This window comes from Pygocentrus nattereri, chromosome 8, assembly GCF_015220715.1.
Source record: "Pygocentrus nattereri isolate fPygNat1 chromosome 8, fPygNat1.pri, whole genome shotgun sequence".
Classification (NCBI taxonomy): domain Eukaryota; kingdom Metazoa; phylum Chordata; class Actinopteri; order Characiformes; family Serrasalmidae; genus Pygocentrus; species Pygocentrus nattereri.
Window position 1 is genome coordinate 20,080,668 of NC_051218.1, and position 15,282 is coordinate 20,095,949.

The 15,282-nt window shown below is 39.7% G+C and overlaps 1 protein-coding gene across 4 annotated transcripts in view; it reads left to right on the forward strand.

Moving 5' to 3' along the window:
• The window catches only part of LOC108432946 (caskin-1-like), a 94,474-nt gene extending 79,493 nt beyond the window's left edge, over nucleotides 1-14,981 (forward strand). The window contains exons 3-4 of one of the 4 annotated variants that reach the window (XR_005130608.1): nucleotides 11,431-11,804; nucleotides 11,878-14,981. Coding sequence is in view for 1 of the 4 variants with exons in the window: in XM_037540767.1 (XP_037396664.1) it covers nucleotides 11,431-11,746 (316 nt within the window). In the remaining 3 variants the exon portion in view is untranslated. Of the gene's footprint in view, nucleotides 1-11,430 lie in introns of all 4 variants that reach the window. The other 3 variants (XR_005130609.1, XR_005130610.1, XM_037540767.1) reach the window with 3 other exon arrangements.
• Nucleotides 14,982-15,282: the final 301 nt, after the last annotated feature.

Below are 15,282 nucleotides of genomic sequence, written 5' to 3' on the forward strand. Positions count from 1 at the left end.
CTCTCTGACTGTGTCTATGTGCTGTTGTGCTCCTCTGGGTTTATACGCGGTTTGCGGTGCACTGTGTGAACTGATTTAGTGAAGTGTGGGCAGATGATGTCACTCTTGGGAGGATCTATCCGCACCGTGTGTGTGTGTGTGTGTGTGATATCTCGCCGGGTGAAAAGAGCTCGTGATGGTGTAGAAATGGAGTAAACAAACGAAGCACGGCCTCTGCCTCCCTCTACTCTCGGACACTTTACTGCCCACCGCTCACAGTACTGGACAGGACAAAGACTAGAAACTACGCCCATCAGACCCGCTGCACAGCATCACTGCACTAAATACCAATGACTGTCAGTCAGCTGGAGCTACAGACTTGATATGACTGCTTAAACACATTACACCTACAAATCTCACAGTTCACAGTGGACACTAATCACATGTATTAAATAAGTAAAGTATGTATATCAATCAAATAATTAACGGATAATTAATACATGTATTTATGGATATATTAATTAATTGACACATATAGTGCAGGGGCTATATGTATATATAGCTAGATAAACAGATCTTAAATATATTAGATTGGTTAAAGGGCTAATAAGTTGTAATAAAAATCACATAAATACACCATTTAACGAAGTAATTGATGGATTAAACACAGATAGATAGATAGATAGATAGATAGATAGATAGATAGATAGATAGATAGATAGATAGATAGATAGACAGTTGTAAGTATAAATTAATAAATGATTGAATGAGTATATCTATCTATCTGCCTGCCTGCCTGCCTGCCTAGTCATCCATCCATCTGTTTGTCAGATGGATAAATAGACCAATAATAAGCTAAACCAAATAGACCGTTTTGTAAGTCAAAACGAAATGAATGAATGAACGAGCTGACAGCTACAGAGATAAATAGGCAGACTGACAGTAGGCTAAGCCGCTGCTGACTTAACTTGTAATTTAAAACTTCTGTGATGGATGACAGTGTAAACTATCACTGTGTCCAGCCGCGTTGCTTCATCTCTCTCAATCAGTTGCGTGATGTTTGCCTGGCCGGCACGGAAATCTCTTGGCGTGAGAGTATTTTTGTCATCTTTGCACACGCCATGCGGTGGCCACTCGGCAGACGGAGAGAGAGAGAGAGAGAGAGAGAGAGAGAGAGAGAGAGAGAGAGAGAGAAGGAGAGAGACAGACACAGAGAGAGAGGAGAGAGAGGAGAGAGAGAGAGAGAGAGAGAGAGAGAGAGAGAGAGAGAGAGAGAGAGACACAAAGAGAGAGGGGGGGGGGGTGTTCTCCGTGCCAGTTGGCTCTGCCTCCTCAAAACAAGAGGCAGACGCTGCACGGTTCTAATCTTAATCGCTCCAGACACGAAGGTCACTCTCGGTTGGACTCGCCATGTTTATTTGTTCCATTGAGGAAAAGCAACGATCTTCACCACCTTGAAGTACTTATTGAGTCAGTAACAGTAACAGTGAGGCACTGAGAGTAAGGCAGGGCCTGCCTCTTCCAACTCGCCCCACAGTAATTGATTTAATATAAGCGTGTTGTAGGCTAACCTCCGCCCTTTTGACTGCGGCCTTCTGCAGCAGCCAATGAGAACGCGCAGGAGCGCGTGGGTGTGACCCCAGGCTCGCAACGCGATTGGTGCTCTGGTTAGGACGTCACTGAAGAGCGAGCTCAGCTACTGACGCCAAGAGAAAGTCTGGACTCTGTAAGGTCACGTATTCAGGTTAAGTGGTTGAAAACCACGTTAAGTAATTGCGCGGATTAAAAAAGCTCGCGCTTACTTAGGCTATTTATTCTTCATGAGCCGTTCTGGTCCCTTAAATGTGTCTGAGCTCAGCACCACACAATCCAGTCGAGTCGACGTGGAGCGTCGCTTGCCCAAAAGCATGCTTTTCAGCAAAGTGTGAAAACGATGCACACGTATAGTGGGTGATGGCAGCCCAGCAGTCCACACTGGCCTTTATCTAACGTGACACGCAGCCTTAAATGAGCAGTCTTGATAATACCCAGGGCCCATTACCAGCGGCTCTTGCTCAGCACATTCTGACATTTATTGGAGTGTTAGACTAATAATGGCTAATGAGCTCCCAGTGACCCACTCTCAGAGCTCACTATTGAATTGTTGGTTAAGTGAAGGAAATGTACATGACCAAATAATTCATATCTCTCTCTCTGTCTCTCTCTCTCTGTCTCTGTCTCTCTCTGTCTCTCTCTCTCTCTCTCTCTCTCTCTCTCTCTCTCTCTCTGTCTCTGTCTCTCTCTGTCTCTGTCTCTCTGTCTCTCTCTCTCTCTCTCTCTCTCTCTCTCTCTCTCTCTCTCTCTCTCTCTCTTTCTCTCCCTGTCTCTGTCTCTCTGTCTCTCTCTCTGTCTCTCTCTCTCTCTGTCTCTGTCTCTCTCTCTGTCTCTCTCTCTCTCTCTCTCTCTGTCTCTCTGTCTCTCTCTCTCTGTCTCTGTCTCTCTGTCTCTCTGTCTCTCTCTCTCTGTCTCTGTCTCTCTCTCTCTCTCTCTCTCTCTCTCTCTCTCTCTCTCTGTCTCTCTCTGTGTGTGTGTGTCTCTCTGTATTTGTTTTGTATGCCACAGGCTAAGAGAAACTACCTTCTCATCCTGTCACCATTTTGTTTCTGTGGGCATTGTCTGATGGCCGCAGCATTAAGAGAAAATAGGCCTTTCTCTAATCAGTTGTGGTAGTATATAATCTACCTTGCTTGCTAAGAGAAAAAAAGGAAGAAAATCGATAAACCCTCACTCCAAACCATGACCAGCATCAGGATATAGAAAGATCATTATCCTTTGTGCTTCCTCAGTGAATCCACTGTAAATTGCAAGTCTAGGCCTCAAACATGGCAGTCTTCAAAATTTATATTTGAAATGTTTTTGATCTTCTAGCTTACTGAAAACACTTTCTGCTGGCTGTAAGTCTCCTAGCAACAGCAAACAAAGGCAGGGAACATTTCAAGTTTCCCGCGGTGCGGCCAGTCCATCGGCGTCTTTGATCTTGACTGGGAAAATAGCTGAGTGGGCACTACTGACATTTTCTTTTCATTCAGTCTCCTTTAGCCCCCCCTCCCTTTCCCCAAAAGCTCCCCAAAACACCCCAATCTTCTTCTGGCCCAAAAAAAAAAAAAAAAAAACCTCCAACACCCCTGTTAATCACCCATGGCCAAGCGCTTCATTAAGTCATTACTGTGCCTTTTCTAAGATTGCACATTATGTTTTAGAGCACAGACCCACAGACACATATTTGCTTTAGAAAAGTAGAAAGAAGAAAGGATGGAGTATCACCTTACAGATCCTAGCAGGCACTTATTATTTTATGATACATCACTTTAGACTTTAGTGTCAGTCATAGTGTTGCAATAATTCATTCTCATGTTCGTGCTATAGATTGCTTTCTGCTGGACCATTTCTTTCTCTTTTTTTCCTTCACCTCAGCACGTTAAGCTTTGTGTTCGTCGATAGAGCCAGAACTACTTATCTCCTAAGAAACTTGGGACGCCCGCAGCTTACTAGACAAATAGTGGAGCTGCAGTGGATTTTCAGGGTCATGGGGCACCCACAGAGCCGTCCTATTTGGAATTTCTGCATAAAGTGAAATGTGCATTGAAAACATTTTTTGAAGTTAATGCTCACAGGAAAAAAAAATACAATCATGTATCGCTAGTAGGCTGAGCTAAGCAGTATAAATAGCCCACTTCGACTATATGCATAAACACAAGAGGGGATAGCAAGAACAATATCTCTGGGCTATGGAGTCTTATCCCGATATGGAAATGAATTTACATCCAAAACAATTGTAATAGGTTCCCTGCATGGGAAATGATTTAAGTGAAGCTTTTACTCATTGTTTTGGTGTAATTCTGTGTAAACAATATTTCTGTCTACCACATTGTCTTGCCTACATGCTAACACTGGCATGCATAGAGGACCATTGTTCAGCACGGAGCATTAGCTTCTGCTAATGCTGCTGTTTTAGAATGCGTCAGCATTGTTCCATTTTCTTATTGACTGAATTCAGACAAAAACATGACTCTTTATATCATTGATCGCTATTTATATTACTGCATACATATTTGGCTGCTTAAGCCAGCAAGCTTCAAAATGTAAATATTACAGCAGCACTGCTTTCTAGAAGGATTTGATTCCACTAGGTGCCAGAATGGACTTCACAGTTAGATAATTTGACACTTCATGTTGAGCATTTCTCAGATAGAAAATAATCACAATGGAAGTATCTGCAGTGCTGATGTTTCCACTCAGCAGTGACCTTAAATGTCATGGCTTGAATGACATTTCTCCACCTAATGTGACTCCTAAATATTGCACAGTGCTGACTTTATTAGATACTGATTGATTACTAACTTTTCCATCTGTTACTTTTACTCCACATTGTGACTTAGCACAAGGTCAAAATTTCATACGTATTGTACATTCATGATTCAATACCTCCGCATATAGAGTGACTATATGTGACATTTCTAAAAACAATTATGCTACAGAAGGCATGGGGGTGGGGTGGCATTCGTCAATTCTCTCTTTTGGGTTCAAAGTGGGCTTTATTATGCTCATCTTTGTGTCTGTGCCACACATTTTATTTATAAAACTGTGAAATCTGTTCAGGGACCCCAACATTTTTTGAACCACCAAGGGTGTCATTTGCCAGTGGAAGCAAAGTGAGACAAAATTCCCACCCCCAATCCGTCTGTAAACATCTTGTTTCCAAGCCGCAAGGTGAATGCTACGCTATTGTCAATCAGCTGTCTCGTCCTGTTGAAAAAATGGCCTTTCTTTGTGGAGTGCAGGCCAGGCCAGAATTCACAGCAGCCCCCTGCTCCAGCCCCCTGCCACTGCCTTTCGGCAGGCTTTTTTGCTTATCGTGGAAAAATTCTGCCCATAATTCTGGAGCTAACTAAGCCTGATTATCCTCAGTGATTAAGACATCCTCTGTCAGAGCTGCCTTCAGTGTCGATCTGCTACTGCTGAAGCCCAGACAGACTAGCTATTAGTTCTCAATACAGATGGGGTCTGAGGTGGAGTAATAGGGAATGAGAGAAGGTTTTTTAACAAACTGATACAATAGTTCAGGCAATTCATCCTTATGTTAGTTGTTATTATTATTGCCTGTTAACACTGGTTGTTTTAAAAGGGAGTTTGTTTCAGACACATTTTAGACAATCAACCCAGAGAAACTCTTCTATGAGCCATTATATGAACTTTTGTGATTCTATTAATTACATACAATTACAGCAGAGGTGGGTAACAGCTAGTTATATTTACCCAGTTACATGTACTCAACTAAAAACCTGATGAATTTGAGTATTTTCAAATGATAACATTATCATCTGCTCACATTTATTTATAAGGAAATATAGTTTTACACAGTTACATATTTTAGTCATTAACATTTAGTTGCTAATTAATTTTTAATGTTTAACATTCTTGTTCCGTTGGAGAGGCATTGGACCGGCATTGGACTAGCATTGGACTCCTTTATGATCGGGCACCTCTGAGATTTAGGGTTGTTTTTAGACCAAAAGGAGCCCAATAAGAGCAGAAAGCATGCACCAACGTTTATTTCCTCTGCTGATTTATACACCTGTGGTGCTGGATGTACTAAACAGATCCAGTGCAGTTCTGCAGTCGTATGCAAAGTTTGAACACCCCAGTCAAATAAAATGTTTTGTTGATTTTCTAAGTGACAATAAGTTAACAAATCCTCTACAGGGAACATGCCTAAATGCAATTTCCAGTTATTTATTTAGAGTTTAACAATTAATGTTAAACTAAAAAAGAGTAATTGTGCAGTAGAATATGCAGAAGTGTTAACTTATTTTCTCTTAGAAAATCAACAACACATGCCATTTGACCAGGGTTGCCCAAACTTTGCACACAACTATATAGAGAACTCAGTATTTAAGTAGTTTTTTGGCCTGTTGCTTTTGTACTTCTGCTCAAGTTGTACTTTTACTCTACTTACTTTTGCCAGTGTAGACAAAAATGTCAGAAAATGTCTTATCAGATTAGTTAAGCAGATTACAAATTACTGAGTTTGAACCAGGTGAGATCTTTGAGGTTTCAATTAGAGATGGTGCTGATCCAGTATCAGTTATATATCTACTGTCCTTGATGGGGCAACAGGAGCAGACAATACTGTAACAAATAAAAACACATTTGACCTGTCACAAATGTAGACTGAAATATCATGGAATTACTTGTAATACAACACAATGTAAAGTGAGGAAGAGTAGATAACATAATACCAGTAGCCGCAAGTAACATGACGTTAAAATAACAATGAATAGGCAGCCAAGTATTAAGAGTTCTTTTGTTTTAAATAGTAATTTTTTCCTATTCTATAGTCATGTATTCGGTTATGAAGGAGAGTAAATGAATATTATATTTTGTGTAAGTCATGTTATCAGTTGTTTATTTCTTCCTGTAAGGTAGGAGGTAATAGAGTGTTTGAGCAGTTTGAGCAAGGACAGTGGTCATCTTAAGTGAAGTGTGAGAAAAATTGCTCATTTTAAATCTTTGCATTCTTTACAGATAAAATATATCCAATCATTATCGGTGCTCAAGGGTTCAGCATGACTATTGATAAAAAAAGTGGTATCATGCCATCTGTACTGTCTTTGCTAAAGGGAAGCTATACAGTACCAAAATGCTTGTGTGCTCATATGTGTCAAACTAGTTCTGCCAAACTAGTTCAAAGTCAAAGTTGAAAACACATTCCAGACTTTTAACTGACTTGAATTTTAGACTAAAGTCCTTTTGCTTTGAGTGACTCTTTACCTTAATTATGTTTATTTTATTCAGACAAATGATTGAACATTCCATTATTTTCACTACCAAAACATTTATAAGACAACCTTATCAAATGTTTCAATAATGACTATTTAAGTAAGCTTAAAAAAAATGCTAGCCAGTGTGTGACTAGCAAACACAGCTTAGAACAGTTATGTGTTTTGGTAGTGACAGTTCTTAAATTTACACACTGATTTTCAGACTTTGAGACTCATTTACGTCAAAACAGAAGGACTTCTCCATGTCTCACCATGTGGCCATGAGGGGCAGGGATGCAGTCTCACATCCTGCTCTAAAATGCCGGGGCGTGGTTAAAATAAGGCTCCAGCCATAGGCTAAAACTCTGTCTTTTGTTAGTGACATGAAAACATAGGACAGCGTTTTAATTTTTTAATGTAGACTTAAAAAATGTTTTATATTAAAAAAAAAATTGCAAAAAATGAAAGTATTGTTTTCACAAGTTGAAAAGGGTTAGGATTTGAAGCAGCCACATCCCAATAGAAAGTACTCTATAAATATATCATAACATAATTCTTTAAGTATCTGAATTTTTTTTTATTAAATAGCCTTTTTTTACTGTGTAGCTGTAGAACTAATTTGGTACAATGGCCCATAACCATTTTTAAATGGTTCTTTATCATATACAAAAGGTTCTCCATCATAGAGACATTAACCCATACTAAGAACCATTTGAGCATTCACATGGTTCTATGGGTTCTCATTGTTTTATACAAATAGTTGCCTTTGCTAAAGGGTGTATTTGAAAAAAATGAAGAGTCAGGTCACCACATCATTGTTCTTAAATCGTACTCAACCCTCAAAACCCTTTTTAAATAAAAAGTTAAGCTTCCCGTCTGCCAAACAATCGCTGCATCCAAGGAAACACATCCAGGTGCTGTTTGTGTAGTAGTGTTTTCCCCCATCAGTAAGCACCAAATATCCTCACTCGCCGATGCTTTGAAGAGCTTGTGAGGTCAGGTTGTAAATTATGGTCTGTGCCCAAGCCGCGTTTGCTCTCTCCATTCGCGCAAATCCATTCGCCACACAATGCATTTCAAATCAAAGCCACGTCACCATAACACGCCTTAGGAGACATTAAGCCATAGTATGTTACTTTCATGTGTGATAGCATGACTCCTGTGGGCTTTGAAGTGCTTACTTTTTTAATGCTTTATTAATAATAACACTCGGCGGCTTCCTCTGACTCTGTGGATGCTGCATCTCTCTTTACCCCCCACCCCTCCAACCCTACCGCCTCTCTCTCCCCTGGTCTCTAAAGCAGGTCTTCAGGGGTCTGTTTGTGGGCTTGTGATTAGAGAGCATATAGACACATAGATGATGCCAGAGTGGGACCTGGTGCAGGGAAAAGTGGCTGAAGAACTACAAATACCACAGCTGAGGAGCCTTATGCTATAAGGCACATCCTGTGCCTTCTTCTTCTCCCCCCCCCCCCCCCCCCCAAATCTGCTTTTCCTCCACATACTGGCACCAGCAGCAGGGGGAGCGGCAGGATTATGCACCCTACTCATTGTGTGTTAGTGTGTATTTGTGTGTATGTCTGTCTACATGTTTTTGTACATTGTCAGGACTTTGTAGTAAAACCAGAAGGCCTCACTATAGTGAAGAGCAGAATCAAAACATCTCTTGAGAGTGAAGATAAAGTTAAGCTTAGCTTTAGTCTGATTTTTGAATTTTTTAATTATTATATTATATTATATGTGTAAAGTTACATATTCATAGAATCCATACATTAATGTGCAAAAGTCAGAGACCACCTTGACAAAACAGCCATTAAGTTAGAAAGTTATTTGTTTTTAACTTCAGAAAAAAAACAATATATATATATGTATATATATATATATATATATATATATATATATATATATATATATACAGAACTGAAACTGACAATATGAACATTTTGAGTATTTACTTGAGTATTTACTTTATTTGGGTGTCCGCTTTCATTATTCCACATTTACTACAGTTTCTTTTCAGTTGACATACTTTCAGTTTTTCTAAGAATATTTTTTTTCCACACCTCTGAAGTTCATGCTTACAAGTTGGTCTGCCAAGTTTATAATCCAAGCCATTCCAGTCCCAAAAGTTTAGACTCATCAGTCCATAAAACCTTGTTACACATCAACACATATTTCCAGTTTCATTTCTAGTGCAAATGTTCTTCTTTTTTGTCTATTTCCTTTTCTCATTCACAGCTTCTTGTCAGAAATACCTGTGTGTTTTTTTCCAGATATGAATGAAGCAATTTTCTCCTTTCTCTCAAAGATGAAAGCTTTAAATTCTGTTTATCTGATGGTCACAGTTTAGGTGGTCTGCCGGGTCTTGCATGGTTGTTAGGAGGCCCATTTTCTCTGTGTCTTTTAAAACATTTTTAATTTTTGGGAAACTCCTGTTCTTTCTTCTTATTTTGCTTTAACTTTCCCCTCTCTAATGCAAGTGGATTATCTTCAACCTAATCTCTGCAGAAATATCTCCTTTTAGATGCTCATGAGTAAGAAATCTGCAGGGCAGCTGAGGCGTGTTTGGGTAAATGCTTATGTGAATGAATGAAGGAGAACATAATGTCAGTTTGAGCTTTAGGAACCACTTCTTTGGGAGGACACAGATGTAAGTGGTTGGTTTTAAGATAGGAAAGATGGAAGAGTTAAAGTGGAAGTAGAGGTGTGAAAGTGAATACTGCTATATTAGATACCAAGTTTAGTACTGGAAGCTTTTGAGCAATTTTCATGTTAAATATGTTTTATATTTCTTCCTTTTTCTGTTGCTGAAAAAAGAAAAATTTGTACTAAATGGCCATTTTGACTGGAAATTAAATAAACAAATGAGTAGTCTTTGACTTTTGCATAGTGCTGTGAGGGACAGTTGTTTGGACACTAATGTCATGATGCTCTATAACAACAAGTGTGGTCATTGTGTGTGGGAAAGTTATAGAAAAAAAATAACTTGAAATGATTTTGACACACATATTTATTCTTTCTGCATTCAAAATATTTATTTTTCCTGTTTCCACAAGTCAGTTAATATCATTACATAAAGGCCACTGGAGGACATTTATGATGTTTATCACAGCAGCTGTTCAGAAGTTTCTCCTCTGGCCCGTCTGTCATTAGGATCATAAAAGCACTGTGAAAATAGAATAAACAAAGTGTTTGCTACTGTAATAACGCCTATATGCAATCTACAACATTTTTCTTTGTATGTGTGAGAAATATTAAAGGTAAGTATGCTTAGCATTTATTTATGAATGTTTGATTCCTCTTTCTTTATGTTTTATATTCAGGGGCAATGCATGCAGTAAGCGCTACCATCTCATTTATTTAATGTTCTTTTTCTCATCATTTATACAAGACATTGTCTGTTGGCAGAAGCCAGCATTATGTGTACCCGAAAATATATTTATTTTAATATTTATTTATGAAGGTTTGATTGCCCTGTGTTTGTATTTCATATTCAGGGCAACAGAGGAGCGGGCAGTAAAAACTACCCACTTAATTTAATAAACATTTACAGACCTGCCAGACATCTATCGCTCATCTCATAATAAACCTTATGTTCTTCAATGTGGACATCCGTGTTAAGAGTTTAATGTCCTTTATTTTTATCAGTTTTTGGCTCAGGTCTATGGTTCTATGAAGCATGTAATTGGTATAGAACCTTTACATTATATGGTTCTTTAAACTTGGAAAAGATTCCACAAATGGTTCTTTAAAGGGAAATTCCACTGATTTTAAAATCATCCTGCAATATTAAATGGTTATGCTATAAAGAAGGTCATTCAGAGTGTTTTGATGTGAAATGCTCTGTTCTAGAGAAACTTAGACAATCAGAATTGTTCAAAGTGGTGGTGATAGGAACCAGACGTCCAAAGTATTTAATGCCTCTTAAGGCTCCCACACACAAAGTTATTACGTGAAAACTTTTTGCCACATTTTATTATTAACATTAGATGATGACATTACAAAAAATCAGGAGACACATGTCAGTTCACTGGCTGTTTTGGATAGCAAATAAACTATTTTGGCCTTCACCCTCCTGCATTTACCTCTGCCATGAATGTATTTTTTAAGGTTTTGAGCCAAAATCTTATCTCAAAGTTAGCATAAAACAATTTCTTAGGTATCATGCAATGCAGTTGAACCAGTTTGTGTAATAACTTTCTATGAGGTGGCTTTAAGAAGAATGAAATGCTTTGACTGCAGTGACTCAGTAAGTGTCTTTGCAATGCACCATTTCACAGCAAACCTCTTTGAATGTCCTTGTTTACATTTTACTGCTTTAATTATGTAGACATTTTGACAAATTGCTGAAATTTGCTTTTAAAGAACCAGTGAGGTTGCTTAGAGAATTAAAAATGTTTTTTAAAAATGGTCACTCCAAAGGACTACTTTTTTGGCACCTTTATTTGTAAGAGTGAATCAAACCCAGCACATGATGGCATTGTGTAACATAAGCAGCATCACTGGCTTCAGCTGAGGTTAGCTCTGTTGCCCTGCTGGCTCACTGGTCCACTCATGTCTGCCTGCCATGATCTGAGCGCTCCAGCCTGGCTTCTGCGTACTGGTCTGGCTGCTTGGAGAGGTCATGTGTCCTCCGCCCCTGCTTCCCCAGCCTGCGCTTCATCCCAGGCCACACCGGGGCACCTGGCTCCCCTCCCCGCTGCGGCAGGCCAGATCAATGGCAGGAGGCGTCCAAGCAGAATGACCAAGGGTCGCCATCAAAGGCCCCCTGCCCGCTGCCCGGCCACCTGGTGCTCAGTGCGGGTCATGGAACACCCGGCCCACCCGGACCACCGCCACCTCCTCTCCCCTTCAGCAGGTTGAGTGAGACCAGGGGAGGCGTGGGGTCCGCCACGGCCCTGGCGCAGTCAGCCCACATAGAGAGAGGGCCAGAGGTCAAGACCATCCATGCACTCAGCCTCATCTGATGAGGGGATCTGGTCTGGTTTTAATGAAGCGATGCTGATCCCACATGCTTAGACATGGGTGAGCAAGCAATTATTTCTTATGCTTATTACTTGTGTCACGTTCAATATAATAATGTGATTTTCTTTTACAGAAGCTACAGGACGTTTTCAGGCCACCTAATTTCCTCTGCGTTTGCATCATTTCAGAATGGATTCTCTGTATTTCTTGTATATGTTGTGTATTGAATGTTGCTTTCATTTTTGCATAATTGAATGGTTAAGAAGAAAATAAAGTCATTCAGAGTGGACTGATCTGAAATGCTCTGTTTTAGTCAGAATTGTTAACACATATGGTGAAATGAGCCAGACATCCAAAGCATTTAATATCTCTAAAAACGACAACATAGAAAGTTATTACATGAAATAATGATAATTATGTTCTTCGATGCCTAAAAATGTTTTGAGATAAGGTTATGGCCTGAAACATATCTCTGTTGTTGGGAGAAAACCTTGTATCTCCAAAATGGTAACTTCACAGGGGAAGGGAGAAACCTGTATTATGTTAACGTAAGTCAGTGGAACCAGACATCTTTCCAAGTCATTTTGGGACATTTCTATTGGTCCATGCATCATGGAATTTGCATACAATGTAAAGGGTAACAGGCATTTTCGAATTATGTCATAAACTGAAAAATGTCAAAAATGGAGATAAGAGGTTTTGTTCCGACAGCATGTAGCTATCCGCCATCAATGGATTTTTAGAAAACATGTTTCAGGACAAAACTTCATCCCAATACAATGTCTCAGTTATGCGAGGATTTTATAACCATTTTGTGTAATAACTTTCTGTGAGGTAATTTTATCTGCTTATTATATGCGTGAGGCTCAATGTAGTAATGCGATTTCATTTTGCAGAAACTTTGGGATCTTTTCAGGATGGATTCTCTGTATTTCTGTATGTTTTATATTGCTATATTTATGCTGTTTTATATCTGCTTCATGTTAAAGTCTACTTTTATTAACTCTATACATTTTCCTGTAATGCAAAATGAAATTACTCTTTACAAAAGAGAAAATAATCACCCAAAACCCCCCAAATTTTCCAGCTTTTTCATATTCATTTCATTTGTATTAAATGGCCAATTATTACAGAATAGCTAATTTAGCCATACAACATATCCCACATTAATACAGCAGTCCTGTTCTCCCAAATGTTGGTCATATGGTGAAAGGATAGGCAATTATTTTCATGCAGCTGTCAATACACTTAGCAGGCTAATGCAGTCTAATTAAACGTCATTTCTTGGGCCACTAATCAAAATGAACAACTCCAAGGGATTTCTCATGTCTCTATGAAACTCTTCAACTGCCCGAGCCCCCCAGTCTACGGCTTGATCCCTCTATGTCCCTTAGTCCTGTGAAGAGGGATGAAAGGGGGATGCAATGAGTGAGTGAAAGAGAGAGAGAGGGAGGGGAAAAAAAGGCAAGTTTGGCAAGTGGAGGAGTGAAGGGGGAGACAGATGGCATGAAGTCTGCGGCTCTCTGGCGCTGGGCTCATGGCGCTAAAATCCTCCCTCTCACACATTCCAACAAATCCAACCAGGAGGCTCAGGAGTGTGTTCCACCGCTCTCGCAACGAAGCATCTGACAAAGATAAGAACGCTAACACATACACTCTCTCTCTCTCTCTCTCTCTCTCTCTCTCTCTCTCTCTCACAGTCAGTAAGCTATAACCCATCCACAAGTTTACATTTTTATTAGCGTGTATGTGGCCCATAGCTGGCTTTATTGGCTTGTTAAGATAGGAGGCTCTGGGGGTTCAGGGTGGAGAGCAGTGGCCCACCGTAGGTAACATGATGGTGGCAAAAAAAACACAGTAAGTGCTACTCAAGTGTAAAATCTTATTGAATAAACACCAGGCCAAAGCATGCAGGCAAAAACTTTGCAATCCATTTATATCATATTAAAAAAAAAACATAAGGTGTTTTCTGTTTAGTCTCACTAGCCTCAACATTAGCCTTTAGTCCTGAAAAGAGATTCTAAAAGCCAGGAATAAAGTAAAAAGCCTTTTACTTTATTTATCTTACTGTTCTGATTTAAATGTTTCTGTGCATGTATCTATAGAAGTCCAATGAATTGAAAATGAGGGTGCTTAAAGAGTTAGAACCACTAAAATCCCACTTTAGGTTTCCTAAAGAACCTTTCAATGAATGATTCTTTAAAGAACTTTTCTGATAAATGAGATGAAGTCATAATGTCAAGGTTCTACATCTTCTGAGCCGCTTATCCTTCTGGGTCTTGGGTGGGCTGGAGCCTATCCCAGCTCACTGGGTGGAAGGCTGGTGAAACAGCAGTAAATCTGAAGAATAAATGTTTCCATTTGGTACAGTTTGCATGTGCCTCTCCTGTGTAAATGCCTTTTATAAAAAAATGTTTAAGGTCCGAACCTTATCTGAAAACTATGTCTCGGGCATCAGGAAGCACTTTGGGCGTCTGGTTCCTTTCATCTCCTCTGTGAGCCATTCTGACTTTGTAAGTTTCTCTGCAATGCAACATTACTTTGTTTAAACTTAAAGGATTTCATTAGTCAGATTGTTTTAAATTGGTTGAATTTCTCTTTGCAGCGTTTCCTAGAACCATATGTCCAAGCCAAGAAGGATTTAGAAGCCTTCATTGTCTACGTCTTCACGCACATAAATACAAGATATTCCAGTCCCAATCTCTGTGGTTGATTGTCTCTATGTGCTTTTCTCTGATGCACTCTATGTGTTTCATTAAGCCTAAATGTGCTGCTAATAGCTGTTGACATATAAAAGGGCCATGCCTTCCTCCTGTCATCCAGATGTGAGAGACACATGTGAGGCTTTTTTTTTGCAAGGGAAGATCTTGATAGCAGATAAGAATTAATATACCTTTGATTGCGCTCTGCAGTAATATGCCATTGATTCCTGAAAGCGTATTTATCGAAAGCACAGGATCAGCCACACATGACTCTTGTCAGATGTGCCAAATAACGCATGAAATGCTTCAGCAGCGCTGCCTCCGACCTCCGGGGGCTTGGTGCTCCCGTGTGACACACTGGCTGGGTGCGCTTAACACACGCACACTCTCACACTCTCCGGATGGATGGCTGCGCTCAGCCTTCTGTTTGTGCTGCCATACTAATGAATGACTCAGCTGGGAATATGTAATACTGTTAAAAGGTCACCAGAGGCATGTGTATCACATTACTGTTAATGATAATAAAAAGAACAATCTGTGCAAATCCATCTTTGAAGTCATTTTTCTCCCCCTCTTCTTCCCACTGCAAATGATTTTATCTGCCATTAACTCCTCTTGTTTTATTCACAGGCTTGTGGGTTTTGGAGAAACATGAACGAATGCTATCTAATCAATCTGAGTTTCAGGGCTTTCCTCCCTCACCTGTCTTGATAAAAGGTTCCATCATGCATCATCAAGAGCGCTCAAGCTGAACCACTGCAGAGCTGCAGAGCTGCAGCACCACAGCATCTCCACAAAGCTTCTCACCCATGTAGCTTCAGTGGTCAAAGGGGTTT